The 15,026-nt window shown below is 38.1% G+C and overlaps 2 protein-coding genes across 3 annotated transcripts; one reads left to right on the top strand and one right to left on the bottom strand.

Annotated features, from left to right (window-relative positions):
• Window positions 1-1,677: 1,677 nt before the first annotated feature.
• On the bottom strand, window positions 1,678-5,554 carry LOC107474698 (OVARIAN TUMOR DOMAIN-containing deubiquitinating enzyme 4). Of its 2 annotated transcripts, XM_016094338.3 has the most exons (6): window positions 5,343-5,554; window positions 3,431-3,851; window positions 3,159-3,280; window positions 2,824-2,864; window positions 2,093-2,191; window positions 1,678-1,993 (listed from the first exon to the last, which is right to left on the bottom strand). In XM_016094338.3, exons 1-6 carry the CDS (start codon window positions 5,352-5,354, stop codon window positions 1,822-1,824), a joined length of 867 nt encoding a protein of 288 aa, XP_015949824.1. In that variant the 5' UTR covers window positions 5,355-5,554; the 3' UTR covers window positions 1,678-1,821. The 2 variants fall into 2 exon arrangements, with proteins under 2 accessions (XP_015949824.1, XP_015949825.1); XM_016094339.3 differs by lacking the exon at window positions 5,343-5,554 and having other exon boundaries at window positions 3,431-4,007.
• A 3,233-nt stretch (window positions 5,555-8,787) lies between these two features.
• LOC107474701 (uncharacterized) lies at window positions 8,788-9,711 on the top strand. The gene has a single exon (XM_016094342.1). It carries the CDS (start codon window positions 8,788-8,790, stop codon window positions 9,709-9,711), a length of 924 nt encoding a protein of 307 aa, XP_015949828.1.
• Window positions 9,712-15,026: the final 5,315 nt, after the last annotated feature.

Raw genomic sequence — 15,026 nt, 5'->3', positions numbered from 1 at the left:
CTGCAAAAAGAACAAAACATCTCATTTCTTGCTGAAGTTGCTTCCTGCCATGCACACCTCAGGTGCCAAGTAGTTCTCAGACGAAACTACATCTTTTGAACTCATTATATCGAGGTATGTTTTGGTTGAAATGCAGAAAGTTTTCTGGCATTCAAACCAAGAAGGCAAGTTCACATTAAGATATGTAAGATTTAGGGGTTTCCATGCATAAATTTTCCACCACTGAACTTTCTAAAATAAACACCATTGAACAATGATTAACTATGATACACAAGATAAAGGAAGCAAATGGAAATGAATGGTGAAAAGTGGAAACTAAAATCACAATCGGCACTAGCCACCAAAATTGAGTATTAGGTTTCTATCTTAGAGATATTCTTAAGCCATGTGAGACTTCTAAAACTAACAAAGTTTTAGTCCTTTTTAGCCATTATTTTTGTGTGCTCTACTTCCCATTGTTCTGTTTACCAAGGGTGACTATCATACTCAAATATAATATGATCAGACATTGTAAAAGCTAACGGATGAATATGATAGCATAGAAGTATATAAAAAGCAGCATCTGAGTGTAGAGTGCAGAATGCATAAAGGGTAGATAGCCTTATTCCTGCAACCATGGAAACTTTTCAACATTTGGAGATGGCAATCTCATCCTATTCCAAGCTTGCATAAGACGAAGTGAAAAACAATATTCTGATTCTGCAGCATAACTTAGTTCCAAAACTTTAACTTTGACAGATACTACATGCTTTTCTTCTCAATGGATGCAAGAAGCATGCAAACCACTTAAGTGGTGGAGCATGAGAAGGAGGAGACCACTATATCTACCACTCACAGAAAAAGAGCTTAAAGTAGCTAAGTCAAACCCTTTTAAGGTCCACATGAGGTTAAAGGCATTCCTACTTTATTTTATGATAAAATAAGTTGAGTCCTTGCAAAGTAATTTACGATTTGCTCCATGCAAGAATTTTCTTATAGTTTTGGTCCAAAAATTACAGAAGTAAAATTCATTCTACTATCATTCAACATTCAGATAGATCAAGCGTAATACCCATTCATAATCCTCTTCCAGACTTCCACAAGCACCGCTCTCACTTACGAAAATTTTTAGACCAAAACCATTTAAAAAATTACAGAGATCAAAACCATAAAATTTGATAATTTTATAGGGAGTATTATGAAATCACTTTTTACAAAAGTTTAAGCTAATAAAAAGAAGGTGAATGCTATGGTGCCTAAAATGTGGTGCCTATTTACTAAAAAGAGTTAAAAATCAATATTTAATTTAAAAGATATAAAAATAAATCATTTTTAAAAATTCAAAACTTACTACAAAAAGAAAGTTAAGCAAAATTTAGGCACTAAAGCATAGACACCATAGAATTGGCCTAAAAAGAAATACATAACTGACTAGCTTCTCAAACAAGAAACTCTTAGACTCATTTGAATTTTTTGTATAAGCTTGCTTTTCTTTTTATTTATCTTATGCTAATATTTTTTTTCATATAACAAGGATCAAACTTTAGATTTTTCAGTCAGAAAAACTCTATACCATGTTTTGAAATCACTTCTCCTAAAAACTTAAGCTGATAGGAAAAGACACATAAGGATTATATTTCTAACAGAGAACAAAAACTCATTTGACCCATTTTATTTTTCCCAAATCAACACAAAAGCTTAAGAACATAAACCGCTATGTGCATTCAGCATAAAGTGCATATTGCATTTCACTGGGGCCGTCTATACCATTTATCCGTCATTATAATGTTACTAAAGGAAATGAATATTGGGTATAATCTCTTTTACATCTCATATAAAATCTTACAGCCTTGGTTTAGGACCCTTCCTTCTAGGGATCTCCAGTGCATCATAATGACCAAATCCATGGTAGAGAACTCTAATTGGATTCTCCTTGCCATACTCCTGGCCATACTCAGCAATTGATATCAAGCCACCAGCATCCCTATCATACATGTACACTGTGATTGGCATCCTGCATAACATGACTCCTGTGAGATAAAAAACCAAGTGTGCATAGTGCATAAAATGCACAAGGATGGTGAATTTAACTGGCCAAAAGGGAGGGACTTACTTCAATACATGTGAAGCAATGAACAATTCAGGCTCACCTCCCCAAACATGAGGCTTCCTTATTTGTGAAATATAAGTATCAAAATCACCTTCAATAAACCTGATCATATCATTAGACAAACATCTTTATTAGCAAAAGACAATAATTCATTGCAAATGAACAGAGGAATGGAGATAGAGCTATCTTTGCAGCTTTATTGTATTTTATTTAAGATCTGTAGACCATTTGTTAATTCTATCACTTTTATTCGATAAGAGGAAGCTGACACTCATGACATGTGACAGATTTTATTGAATAAATCATATTACAACAATTGTACTTAATTTCTAAAAGAAGTGAAAATGACAAATTCAGTGAAACAATTCTTGAGAAGGTCTCCAACTCATGTTTGCTGGATTAGCTTGTTTTTTATTAGCTTTTGTATTTAAGATTGTTATAGCCAAAATCACTAAGAGAGATCTTATGAGGTGGAAAAAAAAAAAAAGGCATGCTCTTAAATTTATTCAAATAAAATGCATCAGTGCTTGAGGGGTTAGTCTTATAGGAATGTTTACAGGGGGAAGATCATTCTCTAGTTTCTCTGTTTCTCTGTTTTGCTCCTTACATACAGAAGTTTTGTATACATGACAAAAAAAATATAGAGATTGAAACAAGAATCTATGATTTCAAGACAATGATATTTTTGTGATGCAGTACCAGATTCCCGAAAACATTCCAAGATGAAGACTCACCACTCTGTCTCTTCCCTTCTTTTGATAAACTCATCAGCAACCTGAGAAAATAGAATAGACAAAAATAAAAAAAACATCAACGACTACACATAGTAGAGATGAAGTCACCATATATGACTATAAACACCTTAATTTGCAAGTTACCATAAGAATAATTTTAAATGAAGAAAGTAACATTAGTCAATATAAATTAAGCAGCCAATTAGAACTGTATCAACATATATTTTGTCCAATTTTCTTCTGTTTTGCATTTTTCCTTTTTATTTTTGTGGAAGTAGGAGGGATCTAAACTAATAAACTTAATGGGATGAAGTGTAGTGATACTTAAAACATACTTTGGAGCGTAATTCATCTGCCAATTGTCTCTGATGGCTTTCACTAGGAGGAGGTTTTCCAGACCTCAAGCAAGCCCCATGAGCAACCGAGCGAAATAAACATCTTCCATCCCCAGGTATTCCTGCTCAGCATGGTAAGTTTCAGTAGCAGTGCAGTGGAATTAAACAAAAACTCCTAGGTCCTTATATATGTGTAGTTCAAAATATTAATGTGAAACACTGAAAATAAGTGTGTAAATGTGTATAGAGTATTGGCAGAATGCGCAGCTCACCAGTCACAGAATAGTCAGTGTAGACTTTCTTCCCATGCGACATCGCTACATTTGATTCGCACACGTTTTGGTCATTTCTCTTTCCATTTTCAAGATCTGTGTCAGCATATACAGGTTCAGAGCTTAAATTGCATACAAGTAATCCAAGTATCAAGCCAACTGATGCACATCCACGTGGCCAAGATACTGGTCCCACATTACACTTAACTTTGGGAAGCTTCTTTTGGTTAGGTACCAAAAGCCTCATATTCAAACTTTGGCATGCCAATGAAATTTCATGATGTCTCTTCCGAGGTGCTATAGAACTACAAATTTGAAGGTTGCCCCTTTGCTTGGAGCAGCATGATCCAAGGTAACCTCTTATTGTTTGGCCCATAGAAGATCTTGCGCAACAAGAAAGACCAACATGATTTATCTGCAACTGCGAAGGGCACAAATTGGAAGAATATAAACTGGATTTTCCTTGGGACCAAAGACCACAGATGTTACTGCTCATCAACAGGTGAGTACGACCCTTCACGACAACAGCACTTATTGAAGACTGACTAAAAGGAAAGCAAACACTCATGTTTACATTGCCTGAATTAAAAGTATATTCATTAGAAAACATCAAGAATGAGATTAATAGGGATATGCATATTCACAATTTACAATAATCTCTCCATAAAATTTATATGCCAGTGGCTACCTGAATTATCCAGAAAACCCATTCACTAGATTTTGAAGTTTTGAATTGTTGATCATGGATATATACATTTCATATCATTTTGAAATTAGTAGTAGAGTTAATAGTGTTAGTTGGTTACATCAGCATAATTGTTATTATTTATCAATTTCTTCTGGAATAAAAATCTCAAACTGGTGCAAGATAGTTGCTGCCAAATAATCTATTTAACTTAGAAACATCAACACAACAAATGCTATTGCCAACAGATGGCTAGTTAAAACCACATTCGATAAAGTACCATGTTTTAACTTTTAACAACAGCATTCTGTGGGCATCCATATCTATGTTGACTTTTTTCAAAATTTTGATATTAATATGCAGCAACTAATCAATCCGGGACAATTGGAGAATAACTTAGAAGTTCATGATCTTACTACCGGAATGAAAAAGATAACACTAATGCAACCATGAGGTTTCAAAACAGAAAGAAATGAAACAATCTGAACATCTAGAAGGCTCAAATTCTAAGTGTTCAAAAACAGCAGGCTTCCTTTCCAAAAATAAATAGAGTTTCTTTAAAAAAAACGGAAATGTGAATTCATTATATCCCCCCTTCCCTGGCACTTAGCCTAACCCACATTGACAGACCAAACTAATATATCATTTACTTTAAAATTATGTACAAACCAACAACTATATCAGAAATCCAAAACAGCACACAATCAACTTTGAATACATATTAGGCAAGTGATTATGTGACTCTTGATTTATGCCACCATCTACTCTATAGGTTTAAGAAACCATTCAAACCTAAATATAGGTTCTACTTATCTCAATTATACATGTCAGACACAAATATATACAAAATTAAACTAGTAACTATTCATGCATGTTCCAAGAACAATTCCAACAAGTCTGGAATTTCATAGAGGTGGCATTAGTATCCACTTTCCAATTCACCTAATTGATAATTAAGCCTTGAGTCGTGATACCAAACTACACCATTCATTCTACAAAAATTGAATTTGAACCAACATCTATTAGATAAGTTTGAATCCATATCATTTAGCATCAACAAGCAGCATAATTTTTCGTTTTCGATTTTTAATGTCCGCCCGGAATTAAGGACCAAATGTTAAAAAAAAACTAAAAAAAATCAAATTCCCAATGTGAACTTTACAATTGTATCATGATAACAAGAACAATATAAAAAATTATAAACAAATAAATAAATGAGAAATGAACCTGTTGAAGCATGTGAGTAAACGGTAAAATTGGTGATTGGGATTCCAAAGAAAACACCGAACCGGGGAATGGGTTTTGCCGCAGGGCAGAAGCTACAGCATGTATTATATTATTGTTGTGGAGCTGAAGAAAAGAACAAGAGTTGGAAGATAAATGGGTGAAGAAAAGTGGTATCAAGTTATTACTGTTTCCAAGAAAGCAAACTGTAAAAGGTTCTGCCATGCCACCAACCTGACCTGGACAATACGGGCTAACTTATTGGGTCGGGTCAACCGAAAACGATTGGTCTCGATTTTAGAAATGTCTAGAAGTTTCCAGACTAAACGAAACTATCAACTAATTTTAGAATAATAAATTAAATATTATATAACTAAATAACTAATTAATCACGTAAATGACACAGGTTGCTTCAGCTCATCACATGCTCCTCCCTTCATTCGTATTTGGTATTTTTTTTAAAGGTAATATATTATATTTTACTAATTATTAAAAAATAAAATACAAAATATTTAAAGGTGAATAATATAATAAAAAGTGAGAATCTCCCAAAATAATACACTAAAAGTATACGTCCAACCGTGCATGGTCAAAAACTAAAAAAAATCTAGAAAAAAAAAAATAATAAGTCGAATTGAATAAAACTAAAATTTTTTTTATGGAGACGGCGAGTTAATTCCTTTGAATTTTACGGAGCAATTTACATTGAAGTAGAACCTTTAAAGACTAACTAGTTGTGAACTTTCCAACAGTACCAGTAAATAATGGCAAGTAATTGACAATTTCAGTTAGCATTCTTCAACGAGTTAAGCATCTCCATTGTTGTATTCCATCATCTCCTAAAACACTTTGGGATGAATACTAAATGTAGCATGTTTCATTTCTTCCATGGTCATTGGTCTTTGAAACCTACCGTTCATGTGAGCTGTAACCGTAGATTCAAAATTACTACACTTAGGGAACAGGACAAAGATCCGAGAGTCTGGAACCGAGAAGAGTATCGAAAACTTGAAAATGAGTCTTTTTCAATTTTTGTGGACAATCTTCCGAATGATGTATCGAAAAGAGAGCTGGTTCATTTGTTTAACTAGACGGGACGCATAAATGATATATACTTATCACAAAAACAAAGAAGTGATAATGTATATATCTTTGCGTTCATCCGTTACGCTACAAAGGGAGGAGCTTAGAAGGCTATAAGGGAAATGAATCGCACGAGATTGAGGGGTAAAGTTGTTTTTGTAGGAGAAGCCAAGTACAGAAGGAAGTCATATACGAATGGAGTCCAGAGAACCACGGAAACAAACGTTGATCAAAACACGATTGCTCTCAAGCCGCTATGTCAGGAGGTAGTGGCCCGAGCGAATACAACAGAAGTGGGCAAGGAAGAGAAAAGCCTCGATCCACATGGAAATGGAGGGACAAAGAAGGTGGAAGTATCTGTAGCAAAAGAAAATATGGAATGGTTACAGAGAAGCCTAGTGGGAGGGACAACAACTGCTATTAACTTCAGATCCTTGGAAGAACAGATTGCAAAAAATTTGCCCCGAGTCACCCATGTACGAGAACTGGGAGCTTACAAAGTCTTACTGACATTTGATAGTGTGTTAAGCGCCGAAGGCATACACCTTTAATATGAACAGTCTTCTTCAGTTTTTTCATAGCGTTTGAAGATGGGAGGAATCGCAGCAGAGTGAAACCCGAAGAGTGTGCCTAGAATGTTTTGGAGTGCCGCTGCATGCCTGGTCCATGGAAACATTCAAAACCATCGGGAGTCAATGGGGTGAAGTGGTTGGTTGCGATACGATGACAGAATCCTGCAATTATTTCAGTGTGGGACGAGTACAAATTGATATATCTTTTATGAATGTGATTAACGAGTGAATACACATTACAATTGGCATTAGCAGGTTTGATGTTATGGTAAAGGAGGTGGGACATGAGACGCCTGGAACTAGTTATAAGTTGAATAATAACCCTAATGAAAGCACTACCGGCGAGGTGCAAAGAGAAATTGTTTCAGGCAGCGGCTCAGTTGCGATTGGCATGATGGTGGGGCACATAAATCGAGCAGAATGCTTTAGCCCGGAAGAAGAACTGCTGATGGCGGTGGCACAGGAGGATGGCGTAGTGGAAGATAGAAGGGTAATTTCTGAAAGTATTTTGAATGAATGGATCAATGTGACTTTAATTGACAATCAACACAATCAGGTAACGTTCAAATCAAGCATTGAAGGGCATGCGGATTTGGTGGGGAACACTGATTTGGGGAGTAATGAGGATTCTGATAGAACCATTTCTTGGGAGGTAGAGGATTTGGACCGTGGGCTGCTAAGGGGTGCTAGAAGGAGTATAAAAACAAAAAAATACACTAAAGATACTTGGCCCAAGGAGAAGAGAAACCGGTTTGGGCCACAAAATGCTGCTGGGCCAGAACTCCTCGTAGTGGCAGCAAGAAGGAACGCTGAAGCAGCGGTTGACAAGGCTGGACCGGGTCAGGATGAGGCGGGTCGAAGGAAGCGGAGCTCGCCATGGGTCTGCAACACTGTTGCCCAGCGCGAAAATACCACAGGAGCGATGAAGGGAGATCGCGGCGCTGCTTCCCCCCCGTCCTCGCGAAAACTAGGGGCTGGAGGCTTACGTGAATCCATGCGAGCCAGGGATTGGAGGGATGGTGTGTGATTGGGACGGCTAACGGGGATGAGGGTGAGCCGGCTGTCGAGGGCAGAGGTGGCTGCGCTGAGGCGGTTGGGCGTGAGGAGTTGATGGCGAATCCAGAGGAATTGGATGACGGTCGGGCTCCAGGGATGAACGGGAGTGTAATCCCAGGATTTCGGTTAGTGGCTGGCTTAGGAGATGCTGGGGCTATGGTAGGCATACATGGCGGAAATGGGGATGTTAGTGATGAGGGCAACCTTGGGGACATTGAAGGAGGAAACGGTTCAGACGAGGAGAACAAAACCACTGCAAAAATTGCAAGCACTAGCTCGGATAATAGGAAAGATGTGGTCAACGATGCTGTAAATGTCTGTAATGGTTCGAAGAATGGGCAGGGGAGGTTGATGCCGAGTGGAGATAGAGCTGGGATTACTACCAGGAAGGGTGATGGAGATGAATATGAAGATATCGGTGACAACCAGAGTTCAACGCTGGACGAGCAAATGTTGGAAAACAGGAGGACATGGGAAATAGCTGTGGAGTCTGGAGCCACGCTGTACAACGAAGAAGACGATATCATGGCCGCCCTCCAAGCTCAAAATGAAGAAAATGCACAGGAAAGAAGATTGGCAAAACAAAAGGCGAAAGCAAGACGAAGCAGACCTAAGAATAAAAGTAAGGTGTGTAATAATATTTTAAAATGATTTTTTGTTCTTGGAATGTGAGGGGATTGAGGGGGGACGGCAAAGTGAGAATGATAAAGGATATGAAGAAAAAATATAAACTAGACATGTTAGGTCTGATTGAAACTAAAAAGCTTGCAGTAACTAGATTTGATGTATCAAGATTCTGGGGACAAGGTAGTGTTGGGTGGGAATTTGTTGAGTCTGATGGTGCGTCGGGAGGTTTGTTGTTAATGTGGGATGAAATGAGCTTTAAAATGAATAATTGTTATAAAGGGGAGAGATGGTTATGTGTAGAAGGGGTAATTTTGCAGAACAGCTTCAATTGTGCATTTTTCTTGATTTATGGTGCCCATACCAGAGACGAAAAACTTATTATTTGGGAAGAGTTGAGCTATACAGCTGGATTATGTCAGGTACCTTGTTGCTTCATGGGTGACTTTAACGAGATTGTCCATATAGAAGAAAGGAAAGGTAATGTCAACTTATCAATTTCTGCCGAAGAGTTTAAAAACTGGATACAAGATATGCATCTGGTAGACCTACCGCTTAATGACAGGAAGTTTACCTGGTTCATAGGACGATCCTGTAGCCAGATTGATAGAGTCTTGGTGAATTTAGAATGGGTGGAGGAGTTCCCAGAGATTCGCTTGAGAGGAAGACCACAGGGCTTGTCAGATCACTGTCCTATGATAGTAGAAGATACTAGTGTGAGATATGGACCTAGGCCTTTCCGGAGCCTTGACTCGTGGTTTACACATGAAGGCTTCCTAAGAATGGTCAAGGAGGAATGGAGGGGATTAGGGAATATACAGTTCACAGAAAAATTGAAGGCCTTGACAAATCCGCTGGGAAGGTGGCATCGAGATAATTTTGGAGACATGGATAAGAAAATTACGAAGTTTGAGGAAGAGATAAAGAAGATAGACGACATGGTAAGCAATGATGTATTTGATGGAACAGTGGAGGCAAGAAGGAAGGCGTTGGTGACGTGCTGTAAGAAGTGGTATGTAAGGAAGGAACTGCACTAGAAACAGATGTCGCGATCCCACCTCGCGAAGGACATGGACAAAAATACCAGGTACTTTCACAACGTAGCTTCAACTAGAAGGAGGAATAACAGGATTGATGCACTGGTTATTAATGGAAGGCTAACCAGAAATCAAGCAAGGATAAAAATTGCTATCAGAGAGTTCTATAAGAAATTATATTACCAGGAGGAGGCTTCTATGGTGGGTTTCAGAGATGGACTGGTAAATATGATAGATGTGGAACATGATGAAGCATTGGAGGTTTTGCCGTCGCCTGAGGAGATAAAAGACGCCGTGTGGGACTGTGAATCATCTAAGGCACCAGGAAGTGATGGGTACAACATGAACTTTATTAAAAAGTGTTGGGAGGAAATTGGGACTGAGTTCACGGCAGCGGTGCTAGGATTCTTTCAAACCTCTAGGCTACCGAAAGACTCTAATCTCACATGGGTGGCATTGGCGCCGAAGTTTACTGGTGCTAAGGAGATTAAGGACCTTCGTCCAATTAGCATGGTTGGTTGTGTGTATAAGGTGATTTCCAAGGTTTTGGTTAGCAGGATGAGATCAGTTATGCCAGGTCTGGTTGGAGAAACTCAGAGTGCATTTGTAAAGGGATGGAAAATACATGATGGGGCTCTGATTGCTTGTGAAACTATACATTGGCTCAAATTGAGGAAGAAGGAAGCGGCGATAATCAAGCTGGATTTTCAAAAGGCATATGATAGGGTCAGGTGGAGGTTTATGGACATTGTCCTGCAGAAGATGGGATTTGGCCTTAGGTGGAGAAAGTGGGTTATGGAGTGTGTCTGCACAGCCACTATGTCAGTATTGGTAAATGGTTCACCAACTAAACCGTTCAAGATGGATAGAGGTCTGAGACAAGGTGATCCTCTTACTCCGTTCCTATTTGTACTTGTTGTTGACGTTCTACATAGGATGATTGGGGAGGCAGTCAGAAATGGTCGGATATCTCCTCTGTTCGTGGGTAGAGACAATATAGAATTGTCACATCTCCAGTTCGCTGATGATACTGTGTTGTTCTGTCTGCTAGAGGAGGAGTCTGTTAAGAATTATAAAAGGCTTCTATGATGCTTCGAATTGATGTCGGGTTTAAGCATCAATTTTGAGAAATCGAGTTTAATACCTATAAATTGTGATCAACAGTGGGTTCAGAGCATGTGTAGCTTGTTGGGGTGTAAGGAGATGCTCTTCCAGTTAAATACTTGGGGATTTCTTTAGGTGCAAATCCGAGGTTGGTGAAGACTTGGAAGCCGATAATTGATAAAGTAGAGGACAAGCTCAGTTTATGGAAATCCAAGGTCCTTAATAAAGCGGAAAAATTGGTTCTCATCAAAGTTGTCTTAAATAGCTTACCGGTATATTATTTAAGCTTATACAAGATGCCGAAAGCGGTTGCGGAGAAACTGATTTCATTGCAGAGAAGATTCTTGTGGGGAAAGGAGGACGGGGGGTATGGCATGACTTTGGTTAAATGGGAAGTGGTCCAAGCTCCAAAAAGGTTAGGCGGACTAGGAGTTGGTGATGCGATGCTCCGCAACACAGCTCTGTTATTTAAGTGGTGGTGGAGATTCTCTAAGGAGGAGTGCCCGTTGTGGAAGAAAGTGGTCTATTCATGTAATGATCTCTCCCCTAACCAGCTCTTATCCATCCAGGATTTAACTACTAGAGGGGGGCCTTGGAAAGACATTTGCAACCTACAGATAAAGGAGCAACCTATAAAAGAAAAGATGATAACTGGCTTGTCAATGGAGATAGGTGACGGAAGGAGAACTCACTTTTGGATGTCTGGTTGAGTTGTGGTTCCCTGAAGGATAGGTTTCCTAGGTTGTTCTCGGTTTCAACCCAAAAAGGCTTTGTCATAGGGGTTTGTGGGTTTTGGGATGGGCTTGAGTGGATTTGGAACTTCCAATGGAGACGTGAGCTATTCCAATGGGAGTTGGAACTTGTGAATCAACTACATGAAACCTTAAGGCCGGTAAAATTAGCCCCTGACAGAGAGGATAGTGTTGTATGGAAGTTTGACAGGCAAGGTGTGTTTTCTACTAACTCCTTTGTGCAGGTTCTACAGGCGGAGACGCTTCCGGAGGAAGTAACAAGCATAGTTTCACCAAGACCATCTGGAAAGGCTTAGTCCCTCCAAGAGTTGAGCTATTTATATGGTTTGCTTTAATAGGCAGAGTAAACACTAAAGAAAGACTATGTAGATTTGGAATTGTCAACCAGGGTGATACTATGTGTGTTCTATGTAATAAGGAGGTTGAAAATATCTGTCACTTGTTTCTTGGTTGTGATTTTACATGGCAGGTGTGGTGCGCTTGGTTATCTGATTTCGGCATAAATTGGACTACTCCGACTACTTTAAAGGAGCACTTTGTAAGCTGGACAGGTGTAACAACTAGGAATGAGGAATGTAAGAAGTGGTTCATAAGCTTCTTCGTGGTTATTTGGAACGTCTGGTTAGAAAGGAATCGGAGATTATTTCAGAATACAGGAAAAAGTGCTGGCGATGTTATCAACATGTCTATGCAAAATTACAAAGAGTGGAGATGCCAGGATCCCTTTTGTTGTTGATGGCAATGCCGGAGATGACATGAGGATGTGTATTTGTGGAGCGATCTAGGTGGTAACAATAGGTGTTTTATTGTTGTTTTGTTTGGTTCTCTGCTCTTTATGTTTCAAATGCTCCACGTTTGTGTTGAGCTCCTCTTGTTTCAAAAAAAAAACTCCAGTATTAGAAGTAGTCATTTCACCATTGCTGTCATTTAGTTGCTAAATTGTTCCTTTAGATCAATTTTTGGATTTCTGATAGAAAAAAGCTGTGTTCTGATCACCATATTTAAGTCATTTGATTTTAGATTTATCTTTCCAATAAGATTCTTCATCTTGAAATGCTTTCTCAAGCTTGTTCTTTAGTTCTAAAGTGATTTCACCACTATGAATTCTGCTAAACGGAGTTTCCCTAATTCAAACTGTAATGAATTCATCTCCACCTTCGAATTCGATTTGTTTCTTTTTGCTACCATTTGACAATCTTATGCCAACATCGCTTTATTTTTTTAGCTAAGATATACATGGCTAAACCATTAATATGTTCGTGCCAAACTTCTCTAATAATTTGCCTTATTTCATCATTGGAACACCATCTTTTTTGAAATTTGAATCGTCACTTAGATCCCTCAGTTCTCGGGTTAAATTCTAAGAGAAGAGGAGAATGATCTAACCATGATCCTGAGAATCTAAAAACCAATGCATTGGCATATAGCTGCTACCAATTAACTCCTAGCAGAAATCGATCTAGTCTCTCCTATATTAACTCATCACCACTCCATCTATTCAACCAAGTGAATAGTCTTCCAATCATACCAATATCAATTAGGAAATTATCATCAATAAAATTATTAAAAGCCTCAATAAAAGCGGGAGATTTTACTCCCCACCTTCTTTCTCTAATTGATTAGAAATGGCTTTGAAATCACCTATTAAAATAACCTTACCATGGAACTGCTGACGATCGAGTTTCCTATCGGTAAAGAAATATAAGAATATAATCGTGTTGTAAGTATAGTTTCTAAATCAACAGAAAATCCTTTCGTACAAAAGTTTGGTTGTCACAAGTAACAAAACCCAATAAATTTATAAACCGAAGTATTCAAACCTCGGGTCGTCTTCTCAAGGAATTGCAGGGAAGTATGATTTATTATTGGTTATGTAAAAAAGATATATTTTTGGGTTTTTAAAAGGTTTGAACAAGAGAAATAAATTGCAGGAAATAAATTAATAGCAAAGAAAAACTCTTGACAAAGTATGAAAACTGGAAGTCCTATCCTAGTTATCCTTATCAATGGTGATGAGAATTATGTTTTTGCTCCCACTAAGTCAACCTCTAACTATGAAGGTAAGTCAAGTGGATAAATCAATTTAACACCTAAAGTCCTAGTCAACTCCTGAGGAAAGACTAGAGTTATAGGAATCTAAATCAATCAGCAAAGATATCAATTATCAACCACAATGAGTTTGACAACTCAAGAATTACCAATTAATCAACCAAAGCCAAGAATGTAGAAAGGTAAATAAAAATCATATATCTGAAAATACCTGAAATTGCATTAGTTAAGAAAATCCTAACATAAAAAGTTCATAAGCCAATTTGGCAACATAAATCAAATAAAAGCATTAGAGTATCTAAGAATGGAAGAGAAATATAAATTAAAGAAACATTGAACCTGTGATGAAGAAGTAGAAATCCTAATCCTAATAGAAATCCTAATCCTAATCCTAATCCTAAGAGAGATGAGAGAACCTCTCTCTCTAAAAACTATATCTAATCCTAAAATTGTGTATATTATGAATGTTGTATCTAATATCTTGAGTCTCTGCATGTTCCCTGACTTTAATCTGTGTTTCTGGGCCGAACTCTGGGTCAAAACGTGGCCCGAAACTATCTCCAGCGTATTCTGTAATTTCTGCAGATCGCGCATGTCACGCGTACGCATCGATCGCGCGTACGCGTCATTCAGCGATTTTCCTCTCCACGCTAGCGCATCAGGCACGCGCTCGCGTCGTTTGTGCGAACTCCAATCCAAGCGTACACGTCAAGCACGCGTACGTGTCGCTGTAATTTTGTCCAAATTGCGCGCACGCGTCAGCCATGCGTGCGCGTCGCTGTCCGCTAGTTGTTTGTGCTCCTTCCCTTTTTGCAAGCTTCCTCTCTATTCTCTAAGCTATTCTTGCTCTATGAAGCCTGAAACACTTAACACACAGATCACGGCATCGAATGGTATAAAGGAGAATAAAAATATACAATTAAAAGATCTTTAGGAAGCAAGTTTTCAATCATAGAACAATTTGGGAAGGAATTGTAAATACATGCTAATCATATGAATAATTGGGTAAATACTTGATAAAAACCACTCAACTAAACACAATATGAATCATAAAATAATGGTTTATTGATGAGCGGATAATTTGTACGCTTTTTGGTATTGTTTTTAGTATGTTTTTAGTATGATCTAGTTAGTTTTTAGTATATTTTTATTAGTTTTTAGTTAAAATTCACTTTTCTGGACTTTACTATGAGTTTGTGTGTTTTTCTGTAATTTCAGGTATTTTCTGGCTGAAATTGAGGGACCTGAGCAAAAATCTGATTCAGAGACTAAAAAGGACTGCAGATGCTGTTGGATTCTGACCTCCCTGCACTCGAAGTGGATTTTCTGAAGCTACAGAAGCCCAATTGGTGCGCTCTCAACGGCGTTGGAAAGTGGACATCCTGGGCTTTCCAGCAATATATGATAGTC

Source organism: Arachis duranensis, chromosome 2 (genome assembly GCF_000817695.3).
Source record: "Arachis duranensis cultivar V14167 chromosome 2, aradu.V14167.gnm2.J7QH, whole genome shotgun sequence".
NCBI lineage: Eukaryota > Viridiplantae > Streptophyta > Magnoliopsida > Fabales > Fabaceae > Arachis > Arachis duranensis.
The sequence above is the reverse complement of the archived record's forward strand: the minus strand, read 5'-3'. Positions and strand labels throughout refer to the sequence as shown.

What these genes read in the sequence shown, in the direction of transcription:
- LOC107474701 (XM_016094342.1), top strand. Translation starts at nt 8,788, where the DNA reads ATGTTAGGTCTGATTGAAACTAAAAAGCTTGCAGTAACTAGATTTGAT.
- LOC107474698 (XM_016094339.3), bottom strand. Translation starts at nt 3,998, where the DNA reads ATGAGTGTTTGCTTTCCTTTTAGTCAGTCTTCAATAAGTGCTGTTGTC. An exon ending in AGAAGGGAAGAGACAGAGTG is followed by an intron (nt 2,192 to 2,823) that starts GTGAGTCTTCAT and finishes TGATATGATCAG; the next exon opens with GTTTATTGAAGGTGATTTTG. An exon ending in ATTGCTTCACATGTATTGAA is followed by an intron (nt 1,994 to 2,092) that starts GTAAGTCCCTCC and finishes CATGTTATGCAG; the next exon opens with GATGCCAATCACAGTGTACA.